Here is a 27,879-nt window from a genome sequence, read left to right on the forward strand (position 1 = left end):
TGAGTAAAGGTTGAACAGTGATTAAAGGCCTTTTCACATTCTTTACACTGCCAAGGTTTCTCTCCAGTATGAATTCTGTGACGTTGAGTAAGTCTTGAGTGCCGGTTAAAGGCCTTGCCACATTCTTCACATTTGTTAAGTTTTCTCTCTAGTATGAATTCTGTGATGACTAGTAAGGTGTGAGTGCTGTTTAAAGGCTTTGCCACATTCTTTACATTTATAAGGTTTCTCTCCAGTATGAACTCTGTGATGTCGAGTAAGTTTTGAGTGCTGGTTAAAGGCTTTGCCACATTCTTTACATTTATAAGGTTTCTCTCCAGTATGAATTCTGTGATGGTAAGTAAGGCTTGAGTTGTGGTTAAAGGCCTTGCCACATTCTTTACATTTGTAAGGTTTCTCTCCCGTATGAATTCTCTGATGACTAATAAGTTGTGAGTGCTGGATAAAGGCCTTGCTACATTCTTGACATTTGTAAGGTTTCTCTCCAGTATGAATTCTGTGATGCTGAGTAAGCGTAGAGTCGTGTTTAAAGGACTTGCCACATTCTTTACATACATAAGGTTTCTCTCCAGTATGGATTCTGTTATGGTGAAAAAGGCTTGAGTGCTGGTTGAAGGCTTTGCCACATTCTTTACATTGGTAAGGTTTCTCTCCAGTATGAATTATGTGATGTTGAGTAAGATATGAAAGCCTATTAAAGGCCTTACCACATTCTTCACATTTGTAGGGTTTCTCTCCAGTATGAATTCTATGATGTCGAATAAGGTGTGAGTGCTGGCTAAAAGCCTTGCCACATTCTTTACATTTGTAAGGTTTATCTCTAATATGAATTCTGTGATGACTAATAAGGTGTGAGCGCTGGTTAAAGGCCTTGCCACAGTCTTTACATTTGTAGGGTTTCTCGCCAGTATGAATTCTGTGATGCTGAGTAAGGCTTGAGTCATGGTTGAAGGCCTTGCCACATTCTTTACATTTATACGGTTTCTCTCCAGTATGAATTCTGTGATGCTGAGTAAGGCCTGAGTGGTGGTTAAAGGCCTTGCCACATTCTTTACATTGGTAAGGTTTCTCTCCAGTATGGATTCTGTGATGACTAATAAGGTGTGAGCGCTGGGTAAAGGCTTTGCCACATTCTTCGCATTTGTAAGGTTTCTCTCCATTATGAATTCGGTGATGTTCGGTAAGGCTTGACTGCTGGTTAAAGGCCTTGCCACATTCTTCACATTTGTAAGGTTTCTCTCCAGTATGAATTCGCCTATGTCTATTTATTGATGAGCAGACCTTAAAGGTTTTACCGCATTCTTCACATCTGTACGGTTTCGCTCCAGTATGAATTCCCTGATGTTGAGGTAGTGATGAGTGCCAGTCAAAGTCTTTGCCACATTCCTTAAAAACGTAACTTTTCTCGCCAGTATGGATTGTCTTAGGTATATTCAGTCTTGATGATTGACTAAACATGTTCCCAGGTTTTTTACATCCAAATGGGTTTTTCCCCACATGAATTCTCTGATGATCGCCGACATTGGAGGACTGGTTAAGAGCATTCACACATTCATGGTAAGGATTCTCTCCCATATTCATACTCTTATTTGTAATAAGGTTAGAGTTTTGATAAAAGACTTCCCCACATTTATCACATTCATAATGGTTTCCTGGAAAATGAGCCCTCCGATGTTTATTAACATTTGAGCTCTGGTTAAGTGTTTCCTCAAATTCAGTGCATTGAGCAATTCTGTCACCATTGAAAATACTCTGGTCACTCTGTAGGGTCGACTCCTCGGTGAAGCACCTCTCTAGTGGAGCCCTCTCAGCACTTTGTTCTTCACTTTTAAATCTCTGATTTTCAGAAATATTTGCCTGAACAGTCAATCCAACCCTTTTTTTGGAATGGTTCAAATAATTATTTTCAGCATGGACTAGGTAACTCTCTAGATTTTCCAGATTGTCTTTCCCTAAATATTTATGTTTGCATATTTGCTTTGAGATTTTACTTGCAGAATCACACTGGTTTTTGGAAACAGCTGACTTAAAAAGGGAGGTTTTCCAAAATGTTTTATGTCCTTCACCATTTGGGACAGTGAGATTCTTATTATGGGCAGTTGTCTGAGTTTGGATATGTCCTTCATGACATCTTTGATACCCTTCACTCTTCCCATCATTGTCCCGGTCTATCATTAAGTGTAAATCCTCAACGTCACTACTTTTGTGTCTACCCATTGACACTTTTTGGAAAGAAGCTTCTATGCTCGGCTTTGGCATGAAGCTCTGGATGTCATGTGAAGATGTGGCTGAAAGATATCAAATAAGAGAAAAGTAAAATCATTCCACTTACTACTCTCAGATGAATATACTGATGACTTCTAATATACAACCTGAGAATCAGTCAGAGAACATCGGCAAGACGGCTGAGAAGGAACCATTAGGACTTCATTCCCCCATGGACACACAAACTCACACACAACGTACTGACCACATAGCCTAACAGACAGTTGTGTAGTATTGTCATGCTGAAGCACACATCACTTTCCCATACCTCATAAAATCAGGAAAAGTTCCATATGAGCCCAAAATTTGCAGAACGGAGGAAATTTAAACATACAACAGAAACGGACAAAATAGGAAATAGCAAAAATTAGAAAATATCAACAATTGGGAGAGTTGGTTTTCAACAGAAATGGACAAAACAGGAAATAGCAAAAATTAGAAAATATCAACAATTGGGAGAGTTGGTTTTCAACAGAAATGGACAAAATAGGAAATAGCAAAAATTAGAAAATATCAACAATTGGGAGAGTTGGTTTTCAAGGAAGATCAACAAAATTAACAGACCTTTAATAAAATCAGGTAAGAATGAAAGAAGACCAGGCGCCTGGGTGGCTCAGTCGGTTAAAGATCTGCCTCAGCTCAGGTCATGACCCCAGGGTCCTGGGATCAAATCCCGCATCGGGCTCCCTGCTCAGGGGGGAGTCTGCTTCTCCCTCTTCCTCTGCCCCTCCCCTCTACTCATGCTCTCTCTCTCTCTCTCTCAAATAAATAAAATCTTTAAAAAAAAAAAAGAATGAAAGACCAACTAAAATCGGAAGTAAAGACGTGAACGACATGTAACTGATACCACAGAAACACAATAAGCGGTGACAATGGGTAATTATATGCCAAGAAACAGAGACCAAAAATGTTCATAAATTTCAAAAAGATATAAGCTACCTGGCAGACTCCATCATGAAGAAATATTTAAGAAGTCACAACTGGGGCGCTTGGGTGGTGCAGGCAGTTAAGCGTCTGCCTTTGGCTGGGCTCATGATCTCTGGGTTCTGGGATCGAGTCCCGCATCGGGCTCCCTGCTCTACGGGGAGCCTGCTTTTCCCTCTGCCTGTCGCTCACCCTGCTGGTGCTTTCTCTCCCTCTCTCTCTAATAAATAAATTTTTAAAATCTTAAAAAAACTAAAATAAAAAGTCACAACTGATCTGCAACTACTAATTAGATTGAAAAAGTAATCAAAAACTCCCAACAAAGAAAAGTCCCGTGCCAGATGAATTCACTGGATAATTCAGAGATTTAATGAGAAAGTACTTCAAATCTCTTCCCACATTTTTAGGGAGTGAACAGAAGGGAAATTATCAAAACACTCTCTGTGACACCAGCATTACTAGGTTATCAAAGACAAGGGAAGACGCTCCAAGCAGAGAAGGCTACCAACTACCACCTATAGTCATGCAAAGTGCACGATAAAATAAAGCCAACTGAACCAAAAGCATATTTACCATTTTACAACATAATTAACAGGGAATTCTTCCGGGATTCACGGGTGTTTTAACAACTGAAAAACTATAGGGGCACCTGGGTGGCTCAGTCAGTTAAGGGTCTGCCTTCGGCTCAGGTCATGATCCCAGGGTCCTGGGATCGAGTCCTGCATCGGGCTCTTTGATGGGGGGAGCCTGCTTCTCTCTCTGCCTGCTCTGCCTGCTTGTGTGCTCTATTTGTCTCTCTCTCTGACAGATAAATATAGATAGGTAGATGATAGATAGATAGATAGATAGATAGATAGATAAAATCTTTTAAAAAAATACATGGAAAACTATAAATTTAAGGCTCCACATTAACGAAGATGAAAAATGACAATCATATTGATACAGAACAAGAATATGAGCATATTGGCCAACATTTCATTATTAAAAACACTCAGTAAAGTAGGAATAAAAGGAAACCACCTCAATCTAATAAAGGCCATTTATGTATGAAAAGCTGAAATCTAACATATTTAATAGGAAAAGACTGTAAGCTTCTCCTGTCTGATCAGAAATAAGGTAATGAAGGGACTTCACCACTTTCATCCAACGCAGTACTGGATATTCTAGTCTGAACAAATAGGCAAGAAAAATACATAAACGGAATCCAAACTGGAAAGGAAAATGCAAATTTATCTGTTTACAGATGACATGATCTACAAAAAACCCTAAAGAATCCTTATTTCTTCTTTTGTTATTTTGTTGGTCATTACTAGTATTACTTATTTCTACTAAGTTTTTCTACCAGACACTCCATTTTCAAAATTTTTTATGCTATAAATGCTTGAGTTAAGTTGCTTTTTTCAACTTTTTTTCTCCTCTTTTTTTTTTCTTTCTCAGAAGTAGTTTCCACGCCTACCATGGAGCCTAAACAGCTCCCCGAGTCCTGAACCCAAGACCCTGAGATCAAGACCTAAGCTGAGATCAAGAGTCAGATGCTTAACCGACCGAGCCACCCAGGCGCCCGCAACCTTTCTTCTTAACATTACAAGACAAGGAACTAGAAAAAAAAAACTTAGCTGAAATTCAGTAAAGGAAGGAAATAACAAAGACATATCAGAAATAAACAAACTAGAGACTGTAATAAATAATAATATAATGTTGAAATTAATGCCTGGATTTTCCAAAAAATAATCAAAATTTTACTACATTACCTAAGAATAAAGGAGCGAAGTCTCAAAAAGCAAAATGAGAAATGGAACAGAAAACACAACAGATAGCTACAGAAATATGTAGTGTGATAACAGATTGCTATAAACACACACTAACAAATCAGAGAACTTAAAAAAAAACAAGATAATTCCTAAAAATACATAAGTTACCAAGATTGAAATATGAATCTTAAATCCAAGAAATAGGTCTTCTCAGACCAATAACAAGAATGAAAGTTGAATGCGGAATAAAAAAACAGCACAGAAAAACCCAAGACCACATACCCTCACTGGTTAATTCTATCAAACATTAAAAAAAATAATAATAATGACAATCTTCATCAAAATTCTACAAACAGTGGAATGGTGGGAAAACATTCAAAATCATTTTATGAAGCCCAGCATTATTACCCTGGTACCGAAGTAGGAGAAACACAATGCAGGAACAAAAAAGTCTAGATTATTCCATACAGGTGTTGCTGCTCTGGTTTTCTACAGACATCCATTTGCATAAATGGTTCTCCATCACAAGCGTCGCTCCTATCTGGCACCATACAATACCACTGACCATATCCCCTCTGCTGTGTCCTTCAACCCCATGACTTACTAATTCCAGAACTGAGAGCCTGTACCTTCCACTCCCCTTTACCCAGTTTGCCCCTCTTCCCTCTCCATTCCCCTCCAGTAAATAGCAGTTTGGGTTTTCTGTTTTGTTTTGTTTGTAATGGATCTGTTGCTGCTTTTTGTTGTTGTTTCTTGCCATTTATGACAATGTGCGTAGACCTAGAAAGTTCTGTGGTACTGAGATACATGAGGCAAAGAAAGACCAATACCGTATGATTTCACTTACAGGTGCAATCTAACGAACAAACGAGCGAACAGATAAAAGCAGAAACAGACCCATAAATATCTGTTTCATTTTGAATAAGGTCCATGGATAATTCCAAGAAGTATAAAAATTCCATGTTGCACACATTCTCTGATGGAGTAAGTTTGCCTGTAACAATCCGCGGCAGAAGACAGAGGGCTCCCAGATTAAGGTCCCGGGATCTCACAGCTCATGACACATCAAACAGCTTAACCTTCTTCATCACACTGATTCCATTTCACTTGCCAGCTGCCCACCCCCAGCTGATACACGTAGACGCCGCCGGCCACGCGGTGGGTTTGTGTCTCATCTGTGAGACCCTGAGCATAGGAAACGCCAGCATCTTGAAGGAGCGTACGGCACACCTTCCCGAACCTTTACCATAGGAGGAGACATCTCTGTTCTCCTCTACAGTAAACAAATCTGTCCTCTACCCAAGGGCAAGATAGTATCACTATATTCCAAAGCTTTTTAATACACGTACATCAGAGGAACGACAATTAAGAACAGAAACTTCCAATGCCTCTATCCTTAACACACGGAGAAACTTAAAACCATAGACTATCTCCCAACGATATCCACCACTCGGTTTGACCGCAGCTTGGCTTCTGCCTAATTTCCCCCTCTGTACACCACCTTGTGTCAGATTGACTAATTAACCGGACACAGGATCTGGGATCAAATCTATCCAGTTTGGGTCGCCTGGGTGGCTCAGTTGGTTAAGCGTCTGACTCTTGATTTTGGCTCATCTCAGGGTCATGGGGTCAGGTCCCTCAACAGACTCCGTGCTCAGGGCTCTGCACAAAGTCTGCTTGAGATTCTCTCCCTCTCCCCATCCCACCCCCCCCACCCTGTGCTCGCACGTTCTCTCTCTGTAAAATAAATAAAACTAAAAATAAATATAAATAAATGAATAAATAAAATAATAATAAATATAAAATAATGTATGAAAAGCTGAAATCTGATATATTTAACTGGCCTGTAACTGGCAGGATACAATGCAGAAGACATGGGTGAGCTGTAGCGTTCGCTTCTGCACTGTCCCTGTGGGTCTTGCACTCAACCAGGTTAACAAATCCCAGTACCCATGAAGGTCTACCTTAAGTTCCCGTAGCGAACTTCCTAAGGGAGATGTGTGAAGAAACATCTAAACCGTGTGAAAGCACACAACGTACACATATCCAACAAGAGGATTTTGTGCTCCCAACCAACGCACGGCAGGTCCTGGCAACAGTGGAACCATGGCTCATGACGGGGACAGGGCTGAGAACTGGGAAGCACACAGGAATTAGGGGACAGGTGCTCACCACCCATCAACGGGGAATATTATAAAGAGCAACACAGACACAGAAGATGAAGGGGATTTTGCAAAATGAAGGAGAGGTGGTCACAATGACAAAAGCACTTTGGGTGGCTCTGAACTTCACGGATGAAGATCTGGAGGAAATGTTGGTCTTGTGACTACAGCTGACCGACCCTTTGTGCCTGGAGTGGATGAAAATCACCGGACCGCTGATCCGGATCGTGAGCTCACAGCACGACTTCAAGGAATAGTAACGACGCCGCACAGAGCAAATGTATGATTTTGGTAAGACCTCCAGAACAGTACCCGAAATATGTTTTCTTCATGATCTGCTGCTGCTCGTTTGGTAGTGAACACAGAGGGAAATTTAAAAGTCAATGGACCTGGAAGCTGATACTCTAACCTCCCTCCAAACGGAGTCCCTAGGGCTAACATGAATGGTCCGGAGGATAAGAAGACCCACTTGTACCACAATGGCCACCCCTGGCCACTCTGTAAACATACCAAAGAAGCGTTCATCCAACATCATGGCAGACATCTTTTTACCCAAAAGCTGTCACTGTGGGTGGGGCCTCTTTAGAGACAATGTCCAATGACTTGAGTATACTCGTGCATTAGGCAATAAAGTCTGTAAAACTTAACTTACTTCCAGTGAAGAAAGGAGAGAGAGAACGGTAAACCGGCTATCAGTTTGCCAAGATTCTGACCACAATCTACAACAAGTAAATGACTGCTACTGCCAATGGCCTCTGGAGGCCATTCTGCTACGGGACGTAGGAATAATCATTCATCCGAGCAAAGAGGTGCATGGAGGGTTTTGACATGAAAAGTGACATTGGATGTATGGTCCTGGGAGATTGCTTAATACCACTAGAGGCACGAAAAGATGGAGACAAATCACAGGAGAGGTCTGCTCAAAGACTGTGGTGCCATTAACCCATGTGAAGAAAGTTAGGGGCGCCTGGGGGGGCTCAGTCGGTTAAGCGTCTGCCTTCGGCTCAGGTCATGATCCCAGCATTCTGGGATCGAGCCTCGCATCGGGCTCCCTGCTCGGCGGGAAGCCTGCTTCTCCCTCTCCCTCTCCCCCTGCTTGTGTTCCCTCTCTCGCTGGCTCTCTGTCAAATAAATAAATAAAATCTTAAAAAAAAAAAAAAAGAAATGTCTAGTTAAAGCACATGAAAAGCAAGCACAATATAACATTTCCAGAATACACTTCAATTCGTTAGCCATGTGGGGAAAAAAAGAAAAAGAATAGAACACCTCAGTCACTACACAAACTAGAGAACATTGATTTTTAATACACTTCTGATCGATATTGTAAAGATAATTATATTTTTAGAAAAACACAGATTCTATCTCTGTGGTCATAGTATATGAGAAATTTCTAAAAATGATAAAGAAACACTAACCATAAAGGGTGAAATAACAAATTGGATCACATTAGGAACTTCTCTGCATCACAAGCTCAAGAGACAGAAACAGAGGCAGAGTGGGAGAGGAGACAAAGGACTCATTCTCATAATACATATAGAACCACAAAGCCCCCCCAAAAAGATACCGAAATAGAAAAAATAGTCACGGTAACCCACTAGACACTCTGAAAAAGAGATTATCCAAAGGTTAATGCCCAAATCTGTAGTAACAAGAAGTAACAACAACAAAAAAGCAAATACAACCACGACTTTGTGACATCATATAACGAACAGGAGCTCAACGTCAAAATCACAGAAATCACCACGTTTTGGAAAGTATGTGGGTACACTAGAAATCCTGTACGCCGCTGGTGGATGTGAAAATGGGTACAAGTGATTGGGGAAGAGTCTGGTAGTATCTCGTAAAGCTGAACAGATCTAAACATATTTCCCAACAATCCTGTCACATAAACACCCGGCAGATGTGTGCGTGTTTCACGAAAGACAAATTACCGGTTTTCCAAGTACTATTCTTGACAGTCCTGCCTGAGAAACACCCCTCCCGTTAACAGAATGATGCGATCACTTGATATTCCCACAATGGAATCCTACTGATCAATTCTAAAGAACGAAGGACAGCAACCCGCAGGAACACAGATCAACTCACAAACAGAAAGAAAGAAAAAGCTAAATCCAAGGGGCGCCTGGGTAGCGCAGTTGTTAAGCGGCTGCCTTGGGCTCAGGGCGTGATCCCAGCGTTATGGGATCGAGCCCCACATCAAGCTCCTCCGCTGGGGGCTGGCTTCTTCCTCTCCCACTCCCCCTGCTTGTGTTCCCTCTCTCGCTGGCTGTCTCTATCTCTGTCACATAAATAAATAAAAAATCTTAAAAAAAAAAAAGAAAGAAAGAAAAAGCTAAATCCAAGAGTTCCCACTGCCTGATCACATTTACAGAAAGTACAATATGAGCACAGCGATCTCTTGCCCTACATGTTAAAAGAGTGCAGAGCTTTGGGGAAAGTTACCGAGGAGCTGGAGGGGAAGGGAAGAGCACAAATAATACTGTTTTCTTGACCTCAGGGGCTTATAGAGATGGGATCGGTTTGTGAAATTCCATGGCGCGGTTCACTTACGTTCTGTACGTGTGACTTGACATTAAAAAGTACTCAACATGGGGAGCCTCTCTGGCTCAGTCTGTGGAGCATGCAACTCTTGATCTAGGGGTTACGAGTTCGAGCCCTGCGTTAGGGGTAGATAGACGTTGCTAGGAAATGGGGTCTTTAAAAAAAAAAAAAAAAGATGTTGACCTGCTAATCTTAAAAATAAAAATAAAATAAAAAATTTTTTTAAATACTCAAAAGCAAAGACATAGATGTGAAAAGGTAAGTGTCATAGAGTACACATAGTGACAAGGTGAGATTAAATGTAGGAAGGACTGGGTTCGTATCCCAGCGGGGCCTCCAAAAAAATAAAAATAAAAAAAATAAATGTAGGAAGGACTAGATTTTCAAAGCATGCTTTAATTTCTAGCTAAAGCAATTTGGTACTGAGTTCACAGAAAAGAAGGAAATGCAGAATTATTTTCTTAAAATGCCTGTAGGAAAACACAAGAAACAAATTTTTAAAAAATACAGAGGGTGTTAGGAAAAAACATAAAAATGTGGTATATCCAAGCCCTACTATCTCCATTAGAGTTTTTTTTTTTTTTTAGTTATTTTTTTTAAAAGATTTTATTTATTTATTCGACAGAGATAGAGACGGCCAGCGAGAGAGGGTACACAAGCAGGGGGAGTGGGAGAGGAAGAAGCAGGCTCATAGCGGAAGAGCCTGATGTGGGGCTCGATCCCATAACGCCGGGATCACGCCCTGAGCCGAAGGCAGACGCTTAACCGCTGTGCCACCCAGGCGCCCCTCCATTAGAGTTTTAAACATAAATAAACCAAATGTTCCTGGTAGCACTCAACTTTGCTTCACTGTATTCCACTGGAATTTTCCTAGGGATAGAACTAAACCCTGAGGATGACATTGAAAAAAACAAAACAAAACAAAACAAAACAATCCATGTAGTGATAACCAACCAACCGGCATGGCAAAATAAATATTTTATTGAATAATCTTTAAAACTAAATGAGTTTGTCACTATTACGAGTAGTGCTATTTGTCAAGATCTAAATGTACACGATTTCGTCTACGGACAGACCACGCTGAACACGCCTGATCTTGTCTCAACGTACAGGATTTCAATACTCTATCTCATGGAAAACAAACATAATTTATGTTTCTGTGTGTACTTATACACAATACGTAAACATATACATATACATACATGTACATAGGGAAACATTTATTTTTAGCCCACGAGACATAACAAATATTTACCACAGGGGGTGACGTCATATTTATAATTTTTATCTTCATTTTTAAATGTCTCAAAAGTTTCAGAAATATTTCATTGCTTGATTAATCCAATTTTATATTTGAAATGGTTTGAAGGATTACTTTTAACATGCACTAGGTGACTTTCCGGAATTAACAAACATCCTTTCAGAAAATACATATGTGTTTTTAGACAACGGATTTGGGTCCTTGCGTTCAAAGACATCGTTCGGCAAATGTGACTGACTCAAGGTGGGGTTTCCCCCAATTGTTGTACATCCTTGATCTCTTCTGGCAGTAAGATTTCATTATGGGTAAGTGTCCCAGTTTGGTTATATCCACCATGACATCCGTCCTGCCCCTCATTACTTGCCCCCATCACCTTCCCAGTCATTCACTAAGTGTGAATACTCAGGTGTTCCCACCCTGGGGTATGTCTGCATACCCTTCCACGGAACAAATCTTCTTTGCTTGTCTTTTTTTTTTTTTTTTTTTTAAGATTTTATTTATTTGACAGAGAGAGAGACAGCCAGCGAGAGAGGGAACACAAGCAGGGGGAGTGGGAGAGGAAGAAGCAGGCTCATAGCGGAAGAGCCTGATGTGGGGCTCGATCCCATAACGCCAGGATCACACCCTGAGCTGAAGTCAGACGCTTAACCACTGTGCCACCCAGGCGCCCCATTCTTTGCCTGTCTTTACCAACAAGCTTAAGGTGTCGTGGAAAGACACAACTACAAGATTTAAAATAAGCTATCCCACTTCCTGAAGTCAGGCGTGCATATATGTTAACATGCTAATGTGCAAAATTAATATCCATCCTAGGACAGCAGCAGAACGGAGAAATAGGAAGCTTCAGGACTTTGCTCCTCCGTGGAGACAAGAACAGATTTGACAAAAGTAAATTACCTTATAGAATGTTCCAGAAGCCAGCTAGGAGAACACAGCACCCCCAGACAAGGACAAATGACAAAGAGCCACATGGAAGAGACAAGGGAAGTTTGTGACACTTGCCCCCAGCAGCGGCTCACCCTCCCTGACACTCCACGGCAACTCTGTGAGAAAACTCTTCCCTCCCCTCAGGAGAGAACAAACGAGCTGCCTACATGGTCATGATGTGGGTTCTTTTCAGCTGCCTGAGGGCCTTGTTTCTGTCACGCATGACATGGGAGGCACAGGGAATGAGAGCGCCATCCGGATGCGGTGTGTTGGCTGCTCAAAGGTGAGCCTTTGTTCAAACAATAGAGAGACTACAGAGCTGAGACAGACAGAGGGAGGTATCACGCATTCTAAAGTAACCCCACTTTCTTAAACTGGGAAATCACAAAAACCCAGACAAGACAAATGCCCAGAACATGCGTGACAGACCCCAGAATTACTATTATTTGTGTTCTCCTAAAGCAAGCAAGTCTGTAACTCTGGGCCCACGGGCTGTTTTTTAAATTCCCCCAAATCACCGAAAGCTCACAAGGTACACAGAGAAAGAGAAATATGTGTTCCCATCAGAGGAACGACATGAATCTCCAAAACTGGCCTGACGTTAATAAAGACTTCTTAATTGCCAACAAACAAACAATTAATTGCCTGACAAAGAATTCTAATAACCATCCTAAAGCTCACGGAGGAAGAAGAGAAAACGGGGAACTACGCGGTATCAGGAAAAGTACGCATGACCAAAATGGAAACCCAAAGAAACAGGAAGTATAACAATAATGAACTAGAAATTGGGAGCCAAAGAGTACAATCACTGAATTTGAAAACACACTAAGTGGTCAGCAAGTGACTTGACCAAGTAGAAAAAGAATCAAACAACATAAAGACCCCTGGTTTGAAATTCTTTTTTTTTTTTTTTTAAAGATTTTATTTATTTATTTGACAGAGATAGAGACAGCCAGCGAGAGAGGGAACACAAGCAGGGGGAGTGGGAGAGGAGGAAGCAGGTTCCCAGCAGAGGAGCCTGATGCGGGGCTCGATCCCAGGACTCTGGGATCACGCCCTGAACCGAAGGCAGATGCTTAAGCGCTGTGCCACCCAGGCGCCCCCCTGGTTTGAAATTCTATGTTGAGAGGAGCAAAGAAATACGTGGGAAAGGACGGAGTCTAAGGGACTCGTGGGACACCAACAAGTGGTCCAATATGTACACTAAGGGGACCCCATAAGGAGAGAGTGACCTACGTGGAAAAAAGACACAAATTTGCTCAGTAAATTCTAAAAAGGATAAATCAAGGACTGAGCCCCGCATCAGGGCTCCCTGCTCAGAGGGGAGCCTGCTTCTCCCTCTGCTGCCCCTTCCCCTGATTGTTCGCACGCGCCAGTACTCCTTCTCTCTCTCTGTTAAATAAAATCTAAAAAAAAAAAATTTCAGATACATTTTGAGGAAAGTAAAAGAAAAACCCAATGATTAATTTTCCCTGAAGTAAAATTACATTTATGAACAATTTTTTTTGTTTTTTTTTTAAATACGGGGATTTTACAGGCGCCTGGGTGGCTCAGTCGGTTAAGTGTCTGCCTTCAGCTCAGGTCATGATCCCAGGGTCCTGGAATCGAGGCCCACGTAGCAGGGAGCCTACTTCTCCCTCTGCCTCCCTCCCTCCTTCTCTCTGTCTCTCATTAATAAATAAAGAAAATCTTCTAAAAAATATGGGGATTTTACTAATTATCTACCTCACTTCTTATAAAGCACATGCCCATGTCCTGTCAGAACTTCTGATCTAAAAACTGAGAGCTCAATCTCGTATACAACGAATAAGAAAGTGAAAACACACAGGACAAAGTCACAGGAGATGCCTATCACACAAGACGAAAGTAGAAAATGATCCAGTTGTTAAGAAATAAGGTAACAACTGAGAATTTATTACAGGATGTGAGTTCTAAGGTCTGAATGTTCTAGTTCTCCTGCGGCATTAACTTAGGTAGGCATTCTAGGATACAAACAGATACACTACATTATTTCACCACTGAGGAATGGAAAACAGAGTGGTAATTTCTAATTTCAGTTCATACAAAGAAAAACTAACTTTTCAAGTGAAATAAAGGGTTAGATTTTCATATTTTCGGGAGGTGCTTTTTTGCTGATGAAATTACTGAGTCTCAATTTTGTACAATTAAGATTAAACCTTCCGTAACACTGGAAAGCATAAACCAGAAAACATGGGATGTCTGTCTCCAGTGTTCCCGGGATTTCTGCACCCAACCCAAGATGCCTATAATTACGCTGACACACTTTTTACACGAGGCAAACAGAATTTAGAAAGGGCTTAGCAAGGGGCAGCTGGGTGGCTCAGTCGTTAAGCATCTGCCTTTGGCTCAGGTCATGATCCCAGGGTCCAGGGATTGAGCCCCCATCCTGCTTGGCGGGAAGCCTGTTTCTCCCTCTCCCACCCCCTGCTTGTGTTCCCTCTCTCTCTCTTCAAAAAATATAATAAAATCTTAAAAAAAGAAAAGAAAGGGCTTAGAGTAGAGTTTCTCAGAAATAGGGAGATTTTTGCAGGGCCCTCACAGCAATATGGAAGCTCTCAGATAATGGAGGCCCTCCCACTCCAAGGAGAGTCTCCTACCCTCCCTGTGCATGTGATGGACCATCACTGGAGCTGAAGGAGAATCCCTAGAGAGCTTGATAATGTTGGCTAGCAGATGTCCCTCTGTGAGAGGGAAAAAAATAGAAGTAGGTTTCTCAGGATTATTTCCATTCCAGGAAAGCTACTGAAACCACATTTTAAGGTCATCGTCCTCCTTCACTTTTGCACCTCACCTCTGCCATCTGCTTCATTCATTGCCACCTACCTGAGTGGATGACTACTGTCTTCCTTCTCTTCAGATCCCAAGGCTCCTTCTTTTGCTCCAAACAGGAGACCAGGTCTGGCTTTGACGCAATGAGACCTGGTTATTAGAAAAAAGGAATGAATATGAGTACTGCTGGAGATGATCAACCCAATATCGTGCTCAGTGAAGAAGACAGGACATCTGTAGCATCTAGAAAATGACTTCCCAAATGCTCCTGACCAACAGCTCTTTAGAAGACACAGGAGGCACTTCCAATGTTCACATCCTGACCTCCACCTCCACGTACCAGACAATAAGGAGTGGAGATTGGAGCAGATGTGGGCAGTACCATTTTTAGCCACTCACTGTTTAGGGTGCCACTAATCTACAGAAATGATGCTGTTCCCTTAAGGAAGGAGAAGGTAAAGCTGAAAAAGGACACAACATGAAGACTTTTCTCTACCTCTACAAACCCCTACTGATTTTCCTCACTGCCTGGATCTGAATTCCAGTCATTCATGGGGGAACCTTCCAAGAGACAGTCCACCGGAAAGAATGAGAGGCGCCTGGGTGGCACAGTGGGTTAAGCGTCTGCCTTTGGCTCAGGTCATGATCTCAGGGTCCTGGGATCAAGCCCCACATCTGGCTCCTTGCTCAGCAGGAAGTCTGCTTCTCTCTCTCCTTCTGCCCCACTCCTCCGCTCAGGCTCCCTCTCTCGCCTGCTTGCTCTCTCTCTCTCTCTAATAAACAAAATCCTAAAAACAAAACAAAAATAAAGGAAGAATGAAACCCCGAGTGGGGCTTGGGAAATCTGGAAGGAGTCATCCTCACCCAAGAACAGGAGGTGTCCGTAGTTCTCCAGCATCACGTCCCTGTACAGTTCCCGCTGCGTGTGGCTCAGGCATCGCCACTCCTCCTGGGAGAATTCTATGGCCACGTCCCCGAATGTCAGGAGTCCCTGCAAGAAATACCACAGTCACCAAGTGGCCATCAACAGAGTTCACAGTGGTACCTAAGATCAAGAGGGAGTTAGTGTCACCAGCTAGACCCACGACCTGACTTTTACTGCTCACCTGCTAGGACCCTCCGACCTGTGTCCCACATTTTACTTAACCTCTTGTTTCCGCCTTATCTTTTACTTTATTCAAAACCCCCCACGGCCAGAGTCTCCTAAGAGAGAAACAGAAACTATGCAACAAAGGGTACTGACTGCCCTGAGGAAGAGCTTGGCCCTGCCCAGTTTGAGCTTAACCCCAATGACACCTACGCAGAAGGATCACGGAGTAACCGTGGAATGACCTAGCTCCCTTTATGTCACTATAGTATTAAACTCTCCACCCGAGGAGGAGCACAAAGCTCATTTACATACGTGCAAAGCACGTAGAAAAGTGTTTTCTGGAGGCACCTGTGCCACCCTATGCCCAGCTCTACGTAAGATGACAAGGCGCCACTTTCTGAATATCCACGCTAACCCCATGCGATAGGAAACCATTCCCCCTTGCTCTGCGTCTCCTTTGGAAGTTACTCTGCCTGCGGTCTCCTTATTTGCTGCAAATCCAGTTTCCTTGGTGTCACAATCCCATGTGGTGTGGTTTCTCTCTGATTCCCCAAGGAGTGAACTCCTTTCAGCCGAGTTTTATTAGAACTGGTTCTGGCTCAGGTGAGTTTCCTCCTTGAGGCATGAAGATAATTTCTAACACAGTAATATGCTCTAATGTGTTCTCTACGTTGGAGGCAAGAGGATGGCATATGATCCAGAAAACCACTATAAATACCGTGTATTCATCCGAGATAATTTGTAAAATGAAGGCATCGACAGAGGCATAGCAAATTATTAAGTACTGAATTTATATCCTACATTATAGGTTGTGTCTTTTTTTTTTTTTTTTTAAGATTTTATGTATTTGAAAGAAAAGGAGAGAGAGTGCAAACAGGGTGGTAGGGGCAGAGGCAGAGGGAGAAGCGGACTCCCGCGGAGCAGGGAGCCCGACGTGGGACTCGATCCCAGGACCCTGCGACCATGACCTGAGCCGAAGGCAGACGCTTCCCCGACTGAGCCACCCAGGCGCCCCTAGATGCATCTACTTCTTAGGTGGACTATTTCAGTGGGTTACACACGTACCGATCACATTCTAAAGTGACAGAATTTCACAACAGTGCGCTGGCGATGTGAAAATGCAGACTCCGTTCAGGAGTCCTGGGGTTCAATGGGAGTCCGCACTCCTAACAAGGCAGCAGCCTGTGCGCCAAGGGAAACATTTCTGAATAACAGAGGTAGAACCCATGGCAAGAGTTCTCGGAGGACTCGGGACTGAGTGGCTTTTATAACAGTTACAGGTCCTACTGGAAGGGCAAGAAAGCCAAGCGTCCTGTCTCAGCACTTCCTCCTTCCTAGAGAGCATCGAACAGTTTTTCATCAATTCACGGAAAATACGTACTAGCACTCTAGAGAGCAAACACATTATTACTATTATGAGAAGACTTTGTCAAACATCCAGGAGCATGGAAGGGATCAGGTTTTCACCCAGGTTGTCTGACCTAGAGTCGATCTAAAGTGACGCGCAGGTCAGCACACAGAGAGGACCCTCAAGCGGTGTTCACAGCAGGTGCCGAAGCTGAGAAGAACGAGGGAAACGAGAAGGGATCCACACTCCTCTACCATCTTACACTCGCGTGCCCAAGCGCCCCTTCAGAAAGTAGCTACACCCACGTGAAAAGTTACCGAGTGCAGAACTGTCATGGGGACTAATTCAAGAAACATCTTCAATGACATGACACTTAAAAATCTCTTTGTGGGGGCGCCTGGGTGGCTCAGTCGTTAAGCGTCCACCTTCGGCTCAGGTCATGATCCCAGGGTTCTGGGATCGAGCCCCACGTTGGACTCCCTGCTCAGCGGGAAGCCTGCTTCTTCCTCTCCCACTCCCCCTGCTTGTGTTCCCTCTCTCGCTGTGTCTCTCTCTGTCAAATAAATAAAATCTTAAAAAAAAAAAAAATCTGTGGAGTGCAGCAGCTCTTTCTGCCCACGGGTCCTGTCCCCCTGCTTTAATAAACCACAATTTTGCACCCAAAAAAAAAAAAAAAATCTCTTTGCGGAGGATGATGCTTCTGTCTTTTATTCACACTGTCAACACAAACACACTCAATGATACAAATAAAAGAGCTATTGTTTCTGAGTCTCCTCTGAGGAGGGCTAGAAGCAGGAAAACGTTCACCGTTGGCCAGAAGGCCGACTGACCTAGAGCCTGCAGAGTTCGAATGAGGGCTGGCTGCTGCGTTCTTACAGGGTCTTGGGACGGCCTGGACGTCTCACCCATAGTTAATATCGAACAGAGTAAGCACCAGAGAAATCCTGCAAAAGCAGTTTTACAAGTAGAAATGCAAAGAAACACTTAGGATCTGCTACTCCCTGCGTTTCCCCTCCCCCGTGCACACCCCGCAGGTAACTAGCAGCTTCCCGCAGCTGAAGTGCCTCTTTCTCTGCTCCCAGGTCCTGTCCCCATGCTTCTTCAATGACATTACTAACTGGTGCCTTCAAATGTCTCATGAATTCCTTAACTGTTGTGCCCGATACCCCACAACATAGTATCTCACGGAAACTTTCGTTTCAATCATTTGTGCTCTAATTCACTCAAGTTTTAAGACCCTCACACATGTTAAATACAAAGAGGTAAATAGAAGTGTATGTTTGTGACATGAGTGTGGAGTAAAAGAAAACCCTATGGGCTAGGGGCGCCTGGGTAGCGCAGTCGTTAAGCGTCTGCCTTTGGCTCAGGGCGTGATCCCGGCGTTGTGGGATCGAGCCCCACATCAGGCTCCTCCGCTGTGAGCCTGCTTCTTCCTCTCCCACTCTCCCTGCTTGTGTTCCCTCTCTCGCTGGCTGTCTGTCAAATAAATAAATAAAATCTTTAAAAAAAAAAAAAAAAAAAAAAACCCTATGGGCTAGAGGGCTGAGTGATTTAGAACCTCCAGGCCCGGAAGTCACTCTAGTGCACGAAGGCGAGTGTCTTCACTGTCCAGGGGAAGCTGATGTCATGTGGGCCAGGAGCCGAAGGTCACGAAAGAATTCTTGAGATAGTTTCACTGCCAAATGTGTTTTCTGTTAAGTAGGCTCTATGCCCAGAGAGGAGCCCAACGTCGAGAAGCTTGAACTCAGGACCCCGAGATCAAGAGCGAAGCTGAGATCGAGAGTCGGACTTAACCCCCTGAGCCACCAAGGTGCCCTAACCCTAACCTGTGTTTAGTAAAACTTGGTGGCAGGGCCTGTGGGCAGAAAGAGGTGCAGTGTGATTGCGAGGAGTGACTGCTTGCACACTTTTAAGTTAGTGGGGATAGAGATGAAGGAGTTTGTAAAGGGATTTTCGTATGTTATGGTAAAGAGGACTTACAGGATTTTGGAGGTCTGGCCTCTGTCAAGTTAAGATTGCTTTTTTTTTTTTTCCCCTAGCTGCAAGTAGTAGGGAATTTCATTTTCTCTACATGTCTTTTGCCTTTGTTCTCATCAGAAACTACAAGCAAAAGGAGAAAGAAGTCTCCAGTTTAAATGGGACGGTTTCTGCACATTTCTCAGTAAATCCATCTAAGATCCTTACAAATGATGAGGGGGGAAAATATGAACAATATAGGGGAGAAATCGGGTAGAGAGCACCAAGCCAATAAAAGGTAACGTTAGCTGTAAGGAAAGAAATTGGTATCAGTGCCTAATGATGTGGGAAAGAAAGGCAGAAGAAAAATGATCATATTTCCTGACTATGTACAGCCCGCTGACAAGTCCTTAAACAGGCAGAGTGACATTCCTCTACAGACGTTGACACTTTGCTAAGGGCAAAAGGCCATCTTAGCCCAACCCCCAAGACCCTGTAGGCCTACTTCAACATACAAAAATTCCTTTGGAAACTTCCTGTAACTCTAACAGCCCCCCACACCCTTCCCAAGATACATGTTGGCAATCATCCCCCAAGCATAAAACCCACCGATATACATCTGACGGGTCTCATGACTCAGGTTTTATTAGACGGTAATAAACCACCTTTTCCCAACAATAGCCAGCCCCCTCAAGGTCCTGGAAACCTTGCTTCCAAAATTCCTTGGAGATTTATGCTACCCCTAACCCCCTCCCAACTTGAAAGTATATCATGGGCCACTCCTCATGACCCCAGGGCAGCTCTTTCTGCCCAAGGGTCCTGTCCCCGTGCTTTAATAAAACCACCTTTTTGCACTAAAGATGGGTCAAAAACTCTTTCTCGGCCATTGGCTTTGAACTCTAATTTTCCTACTACACCCAAGGCACACCGAAGGACCTGTTATTACTGGTGTGTTCTCCTGGCCCCCAAACAGTGTATCAGAATATAAACCGAATTATGAGCATACAGCTGATTTGTAGAAACTCCGATCACGGATACTTTCCATGTCCTGTAATATCTAGTATTTCTTAAATAAAATATCTTCTTCACATTCTAAAGAGCAAGGGTCCCCCTTTTTTCCCAGAACATTCAGAGTTAGCCTGGTCCTCATATTCACCCTGTATATTTGTGCATTCTTAATCCTGGTCTACACGGAACTGATACAGCAACCAATTCGGGCCTAAATGGGAATTGGCGTCCTTTAATGCTACCCCAGGACCCGGACCCCATCAGCAACAGGAACCCTGGACTCAACATTTTCCCCTGGGAAACTGTCACCAAGGGAGTATTCTAGTACTTGCAGGACTTATTCAAAGTGGCAACTGATGGGGTGCCGGAGTGGCTCTGTCGGTGAAGCGTCTGCCTTCAGCGGGGTCAAGATCTCCAGGCCCCGGTATCCATCCCAGCATCGGACTCCCTGCTCAGCCAGCAGCAGGCTTCTCCCTCTCCCTCTGCCCTCCCCCCCGGCTTGCTCGCTCTCTCTTTCTCTCTCAAATAAATAAAGTCTTAAAAAACAAACAGGTGCCGGGGAGTGGAGGTAGGGACGCGGGCCAGGCAGGGGCTGAGGGCTGGGAGTTTGGGTGGAAGCGGGTGGCGAGAATGGGAGGTCGAAGGGGAGACTGGGGAGCATAGGACAGGAGGGCCAAGCTGCGCGGCTGGGAAGCCCAGACGCAGGCGGCTGGCCCTCTACCGGCTCCAGCGCGGTCCTTTGTCCCTTCCTACGCGATGCCCCGCTTTCCCCAGGGGAGCCGTGGGGCCCGCGGAGGTCGACGAGCGCGGCCTAGAGCCCGGGGCCTCTCCTTCCCGCCGCCGCCGCCGCCCGGCAGCCGAGAGCCGCGGCCCAACCACCCGCCGCGCTGGCGGGGCGCGTACCTGATGCACTAAGGCTGCAGCGGGCGCGGCCCGGTGGGCACGGTGCGCGGGGCCGCGCTGGCCACGCTCAAGGTCGGCGCCATCCAGCCGCACATCGTGCAGGTGCATCCCTTGTCCACGGACTCCGCGCCCGAGGAGCGCCAGACCATCCTGCAGGCCTCCGAGGCGGCGGCGCTGCGCAGCTCCGGCCGGGAGGGCTTCGGGCCGCGGGCCCCGCGCCTCTGCGGGTGCGCGGCCGGGCGGGGCGGCTCCGCCTCTGTCGCTGCTCGGCCGGCCCTAGCGCCCGCACACCTGGCTTCCCCGGGCCTTGGCCGCCGCCGCAGTCCCCCGGGCTGGCCGGCCGGAGACGGGATCTGGGTGGGGTCGCCGGCTTCCGCTCGGCGCTCCGGAGCCCCCGGGGCCGGTCGCGGCCCTGCCGGAAGCGCGCGCTCCCGCTCGGCTGCGGAGCGCGCCTTCCCCTCCCGCGCTGGGCCCCGCGTTACTCGAGAGGTCAGCAAGCGTGTGCGCGGAGGGCTTCCAGCCCCGCCCTCGCCAGGCCAGGCCAGGCCAGGCCAGGGGAACCGGGGGTGCAGACAGTCAGTACTAGGCCCCCCAGGGCCGGGGGAGGGGAGGAAGGCCCCGCCGACCCCGCCCCCTGGCCGGGGCCCAGCTCTCAGCGGCGTTGCACGCCCGCAGCCACGGCCGGCGGGTGGGGGGCGGCGGCGGCCCGGTCCTCATTGGTATTCGGCCACTCGGAGGCCTGGATGGCTCCAGCGGAGCGCGGGGCGGCTGGGCGGCCGCTGGGACCCCGGGCGGGAAGGCGGCCGGGAGGCCGGGGCGGAACTGGCCCGGGCCCCGCAGCTGCGCCGGCCTCCCAGGCGGGCCGGGGCCCCGCGCGCCCCGCGACCGCTCCCGCCTGCCCGGACCCGATCTTGTAAAGCGATTAGCACTTTCCTCCCTTGCTCCGCTCCTGCTCGAAGACCTCCGTTTTCCCCTAAACCCGGCCGGGCACTCCTGCTCTCTCGTCCCTGTCACCGGAGGTCCCGGCAGCGGACATTCTCGTCCCGTCCGCTCCCTGTCCCCCTTCGCACACGGTGGACGTGCCACCCAGTCTCAGTCCCCAAGGGCCTGGGGCCGGGCCTCCGCCTGCCTTTCTCTTCCCCGCGGCAGCGCCAGGCCGGGTGGGGCCGGGAAGGGGCCCCCCGCGGTCTCCCAGTTAGGTCCGAGTGGAATGTGCAGATTCATTCTCCCGTGGAGAACAGGTGGCCCCGAGATTAGGCCCTTTTTGTTCTTTGTGTTTTATTTTGAAACTGTACTTAGAGCTCTTATATGAAAAGGGGAGGGGCGGGGAGAGAGCTGTCCCAGTCACCCTTATGTGCAAATGTCTTCTTACACCTGTATCCGAGAGAAGCTGGAAGGTGGTGAAAAAGGACATAGAGGAGGAAGGAGTGAGGACGGAGGTGGGGATGGGGGCCCCCAAACAGCCCACACTAATGTGCGACTCTCCAGGCCTCTCCTCGAGGTCTGGGCCCCAGGGTCTGCTCTTCACGTGGCCTGTCCATTGGTCTTACAGCCGAGAGTGGGGAGGGGAGCGGGTGGGACTTGAGGGCGAGGCCTGGAGGCAGAGGGGCCCAGGCACCTGGGGCCAGGGGCTGCTTCTGTGGGTGGGAAAGCAGACAGAAAAGAGGAAGCCCTTGGTGATTCCAGCACCCTCAGGCCCAGCCCCCTTGACTTTTCCGGATTGGGAACTGGATTTTATACCATGGATTTTATAGCATTTTCAAATATTTCAAGATTGTCAGAGTTGGAAAGACCTTGGAGATCCACCAGTCCCCGCCCCCTGGACCCCTTCCACCCACAGGTAGCAAGGTTCCCAAACTGAAAGGGAAAGGAAGGGAGGAAAGAAAGAGAGAAAAAGAGAAAGAAAGAAAGAAAGAAAGAAAGAAAGAAAGAAAGAAAGAAAGAAAGAAAGAAAGAAAGAAAGAAAGAGAAAAGAAAGAAAAGAAAAGAAAAGAAAGAAAGAAAGAAAAGAAAGAATCACACACTGCCAGGTAGGAACAGTCCAGAACTAGAACAAGGTCAACTCCCAACTCAGTGTTGTTTGCACTACACCACAATGCCTCCCAATCTCTGGTCAATTATTAAGATTTCTTTTCCCATGGGGCCTGCCAAAGGCTGGCACGTGCTGGGCACTGCAGGCCGGTTCAGCGCCCTGTCGACCTCTGCGGATGGCAAAGACCTCCGCGCCTCTCTGGGATCAGTGTCCTCCAGGGCAGCTCCGGCCGCCAAGGGCTTCAGCTCCGGGGTTGGGCAACAGGCTCCTTCCTCAGAAGTCCGCAAGCAGGGCCGACTGCCACCCGTCCCACGGCCTCTCCAGCAGGGCAAGGGCTCTGGTGTTCTATTTTCTTTTTTTTTTTTTTTTAAGATTTTATTTATTTATTCGACAGAGATAGAGACAGCCAGCGAGAGAGGGAACACAAGCAGGGGGAGTGGGAGAGGAAGAAGCAGGCTCATAGCAGAAGAGCCTGATGTGGGGCTCGATCCCAGATCGCCGGGATCACGCCCTGAGCCGAAGGCAGACGCTTAACCGCTGTGCCACCCAGGCGCCCCTGGTGTTCTATTTTCTATTGTAGGTGCCACCTGGGACTCAGGAAACACTGCAGGAGCTGTCAGCTGGCTGAGAAGTGAGTTCTGTGTTCAACCTTTGGAGTCAGTATAAGAGCTTGAGAACAGGGATTCTGGCTGGCACCGGGCTGGGCACTGCCACACTTCTGTTTTCCTTCACGCGTGCTGTTTGCAGACCCAGAATGAGTGTTTTACCAGTTTGGCGACTCTGCCTGTTCAAAAACAGGAGGCTGATTGGGCGACCTATTATGGTGACCCAGGCCCACTGCCGAAGTTCAGGTAAGCCGGGACAGAGCCGGTCAGGAACGGCTTTTCCCTAGGAAGACAGGACTGAACGTCTTCACTGAGGGGCAGCCCAAGCACTCCAGCGGGTTCTCCGAGTGTGGCCATCGGACCAGTAGCATCACGTTAGAAACCTAGTACAAATGCAGATCCTTGGGCCCCATCACCATGAACCAGAAACTGGGGCGGCACCCAGCAAGCCTTTGTGATAAGCCCCCAATGATCTCCAAGCTGAAGATCTGAGAAGTGGGCTCAATGCCACTGTAGTGATTCAGACTTTGCCCCTACGGCCTCTTGGATTGGGGGTCAGGGGGGTTAGGTGGCCCTCCTCTCTCTATGCCTCCGCTGAGCCTTGGGAGTCTGACATGAACAAGTGAAGTTTTTTCATGAATTTGTCATTAATGGTATGCTTGTTATTGCGACCAATATGTAAATGTGACTCTGAATCCATATCTATAGGCCACGTTAGAGACATTACTCAAACGTCGGTATGTTTTTTGTGAAGTTGTTTGCTTCAGGTTTTTGTTTTGTTTTAATTTCAGCCTACGGGCACCTGGGTGGCTCAGGTCAGGATCCCGGGGTCCTGGGATCCAGCCCCACATTGGGCTCCCTGGTTGGCGGGGAGTCTGCTTCTCCCTCTCCCTCCACCCCTCCCCATGCTCATGCTCTCTCTCTCTTGCTCTCTCTCAAATAAATAAAATTAAATCTTAAAAAAATTCAGCTTAAGTTTTCTAAGAGGTATGTGAATAAATTTTTAAAATCCAGAAAAAAAAAAAACAAAGTGACAACTGTTGATGCCTATTGGAAGCCAGGTTGGAGAGAAGGCTCTAGAATATAGGGGAGAAGTGTTGTAAAGACCTAATAATCTTGGGCATTTTTTCTGAAAAGTTTTAAAAATTACCTGAAAACATAAAGCAGAATCACCAGAAGTAAAGGAGTCAACATTTACAATTTGCAAATGCAAGGAATTTTAGGAGAAAAAGACGACACGGCCTCGGACCACAGACGCAAGGCTTACCTGAGAACTGGCCATTTCTCCTTTCACCTCGTCTTCTAGAGGCCTTTCTCACAAGGTATATAAGGTGTATCAGCTGCATCAGGATCCTTTGCCTTTAAAGCCCCCAACAGAGCCTCTTCGCATGTAAACTGCGTGCGGCAGGCAGGACTTTAAGATGCAAAAAAGGCCCAAATTCCTAGTCCTTTGTGTCTGGCGCCATTCAGGTACTCTGAGCTCCTACCAATCCCTGACTTTTCCTTCTCTGCTTCCGGGGGGCCTCCCCTCCCACAGACGCCCACAAATTCAGCTACGGCACAGGAACCGTGTGCTGCACGGACCTGACCCTCACGTAGCAGAGACCCTGTCACCTCTCCCTGAGCCAGAGCCTGCTCTCAGCTCTCATGCAATCACCAGAAGCCCTCGTGCTTCCCCGGGCCTCACTGAGAATCACCTGGAGCCCTTCATTAACACAGCACTGCTGTTTTCGCCCAAACCAATTGCCAAATCTCAGGGTTGACCGTTTTTGAAACTCCACACATGATCCTGTCAGGAAGCATCTGGGGAGCTGACCAGGCAAAGCAAGGGAACCAAGGCTACGATTCTTATCCTAACTTAGACCCACGCCTTCTCCACTGATGGGAGTTTCTGGAGATTAACACTTTTTCCCTCTTTCTGCTACAGAGGGAGACACCTTACAAATGGAGCGTTCCTTAGAGACGCAAATGTCTCTTACGAAAGTAAACAGGGGGTTTCAGAGTTTTTCCTTTTCTATCGCTTTTTTAAGGTAACCTGGGGACACCTGGGTGGTTCAGTCGGTTAAGTGTCTGCCTTCGGCTCAGGTCATGATCCCGGGGTCCCGGGATCGAGTCCTGCATCGGGCTCCTTGCTCGGTGGGGAGCCTGCTTCTCCCTCTGCTGCTCCTCCTGCTTGTGTGCTCGCACTCTCTCTCTCTCTCTCTCTCTAAGTAACAGCCTAAAATAATTCTTAGCCCAAAGAGACATATTTTGGTATGACAGAATGCTCCCCTTCCATAGGTAAATGTATATTTTCATAAGGAACTGCCGGTTTTCCGAAGTGAATGTACTTTTTACACTCCCATCAGCAATATATGTGAATGCTAATTCCTCGACATTTTCACTGAATTTTGATGTTACCCTTTTTCTTTATTTAAGCCATTCTAGAAAATATTGAGTGGTTTCTCACTGTGAAATACGAAATGGTCTTACCATAGTTGTCCTGGTGACTGAAATGGAAACCAATTAAAAGCATGAAGTTGAACAAAAACTGTGGGGCCTGGTGGCTTGGTCGGTTAAGCATCTGTCTTTGACTCAGGTCATGATCCCAGGGTCCTGGGATCCAGCCCCAGGTCAGGGTCCCTGCTCAGTGGGGAGCCAGCTTCTCCCTCTGCCCCTCCCCCTGCTCGGGCTCTGTCTCTCAAATAAATAAAATCTTAAAAAAAGAAAATTTTAACAAAAATCAAACAGCTGCTTTGATAACCTTTTTCTCTCATCACAGACCTCCCCTCTGATCTTCTCAGCCCTTTGTTTCAGGAACCTGGTTCCACCCTGAGAACGTGATGAACAGGGCTGGCAGCACAGACACAATTCCTGTGGAATCCGGCTAGACCCTGCATTTCCCTCCAAACCCCAGCCCCTGGCTCTGGGTGGGCTTGCAGGCTTGAAGGCCCTGACCCGCGGTGGCCTCCTTTGCTGGCAAAGCCATAAAGCTGTTGCTGCTTTTGTCCTCAAACTGTGTCTTCGCGTTATAACTTGAGTCTGAAGCACGGAGGTCCGTTTTCGACCACAAAATGAGTGTGTAGGAGAGGAAAACATTTTTCTTCGTCTCTTCTTGATTCTTCAGCTCGTCTAATAATTAAGCTGTCGTAAGACAGATTCACAAGAGGAAACACTTAAGTTTGGGGACCTCAAAAATAAAAGGCCCCAAGATGGGTGATTGATGCAACCAAACCCCGTGACATCAGGAGCAGGGCACAGGGGGTTAGAATTTCAAAAAGGGCGAAGTCATTCACAGGAAAAAGGAAAGAGCCCATGCTGTGGATGAGGGAACAGAAGGCTGGCTGAGGACAAAGCAGAAGCTGACACCCCGCCCCACCCCCACCACGGGACATCTGTGACATTCCTCAGGCACTCAGCCAAGGAAAGAAAAACAAATAGTTACAGAGATCATAGTTCTGCAGGACCAGAGTCTCCCTCAGTTTACAATTGTCTTAGTCTACAAGAAGAAAGCATTTTTATCAATAACCTAGCTTCCAGAAGGAAATGTAGATACAATTAAATATCCTTATAATCTGTAGCCCATTGACAGATACTTGAAGTGGACAGAGTGTAATGTTCCTGCAGGAAGCTCCCAACTGTCTTCATGTCAATGCCTTGTTAGAGGGAAGAACAACCTTAACTTGACAATGGCAGGGCCTCTGGTATCCCGTGAGTCTTCTTTAACATAAGAAAGTAGGTTCTCAGAAACCTCCCTTTATCCTTCTCTCCCCCAACCCCACAGTATATTATCAGCCACCCCTCACAACCCAGGCAGCAGCTCTTTCTGCCCACGGGTCCTGTCCCCGTGCTTTCATAAACCACCGTTTTCCACCAAGATGCCTCAAGAATTCTTTCTTGGTCGGCTCCGGACTCTACCCCACTGACCCTCACCTATATTCCAAAACCCCATCATTGTCAAACAACTTTCTGCCACACCAGGCAGGCACCTGGTGTGATATAAAAAGTTAATCTCTGGTATTCTCTCTCGTCTCATCTAATTTATTCTCGATATATACATATATATATATATATATATATATATCAGCTTCAGAAAAGAAGGAAAGTCTTCTGTTCGTAGCAACAGAATAAAAGTGGAGGATGTTTTGTTAAATAAGCCACACGTAGAAAAAAGATACTGTATGAAATCACATATATGCAGAATCTTTTAAAAAGGCAAACTAGAACAGATTAGCATTTTTGTGGCCGGGGCTGAGGATGGGGGCAATGTTGAGACGTGGATCGGATGGTCCGAGGGCTCACTTAGGCAGGCTAGATGAGCACTGAGTGTTGGATGA

General features: G+C 46.2%; 1 protein-coding gene across 1 annotated transcript; it reads right to left on the bottom strand.

Annotated features, from left to right (window-relative positions):
• Nucleotides 1–6: 6 nt before the first annotated feature.
• LOC123787002 (uncharacterized) lies at nucleotides 7–22,196 on the bottom strand. Its single transcript, XM_045789433.2, has 4 exons — nucleotides 20,927–22,196; nucleotides 15,486–15,612; nucleotides 14,676–14,771; nucleotides 7–2,288 (listed from the first exon to the last, which is right to left on the bottom strand). Exons 1-4 carry the CDS (start codon nucleotides 21,032–21,034, stop codon nucleotides 136–138), a joined length of 2,484 nt encoding a protein of 827 aa, XP_045645389.2. The 5' UTR covers nucleotides 21,035–22,196; the 3' UTR covers nucleotides 7–135.
• Between the last annotated feature and the right edge of the window lie 5,683 nt (nucleotides 22,197–27,879).

Source organism: Ursus americanus, chromosome 21, assembly GCF_024610735.1.
Source record: "Ursus americanus isolate L20-20 chromosome 21, mUrsAme1.1.p, whole genome shotgun sequence".
Lineage (NCBI taxonomy): Eukaryota > Metazoa > Chordata > Mammalia > Carnivora > Ursidae > Ursus > Ursus americanus.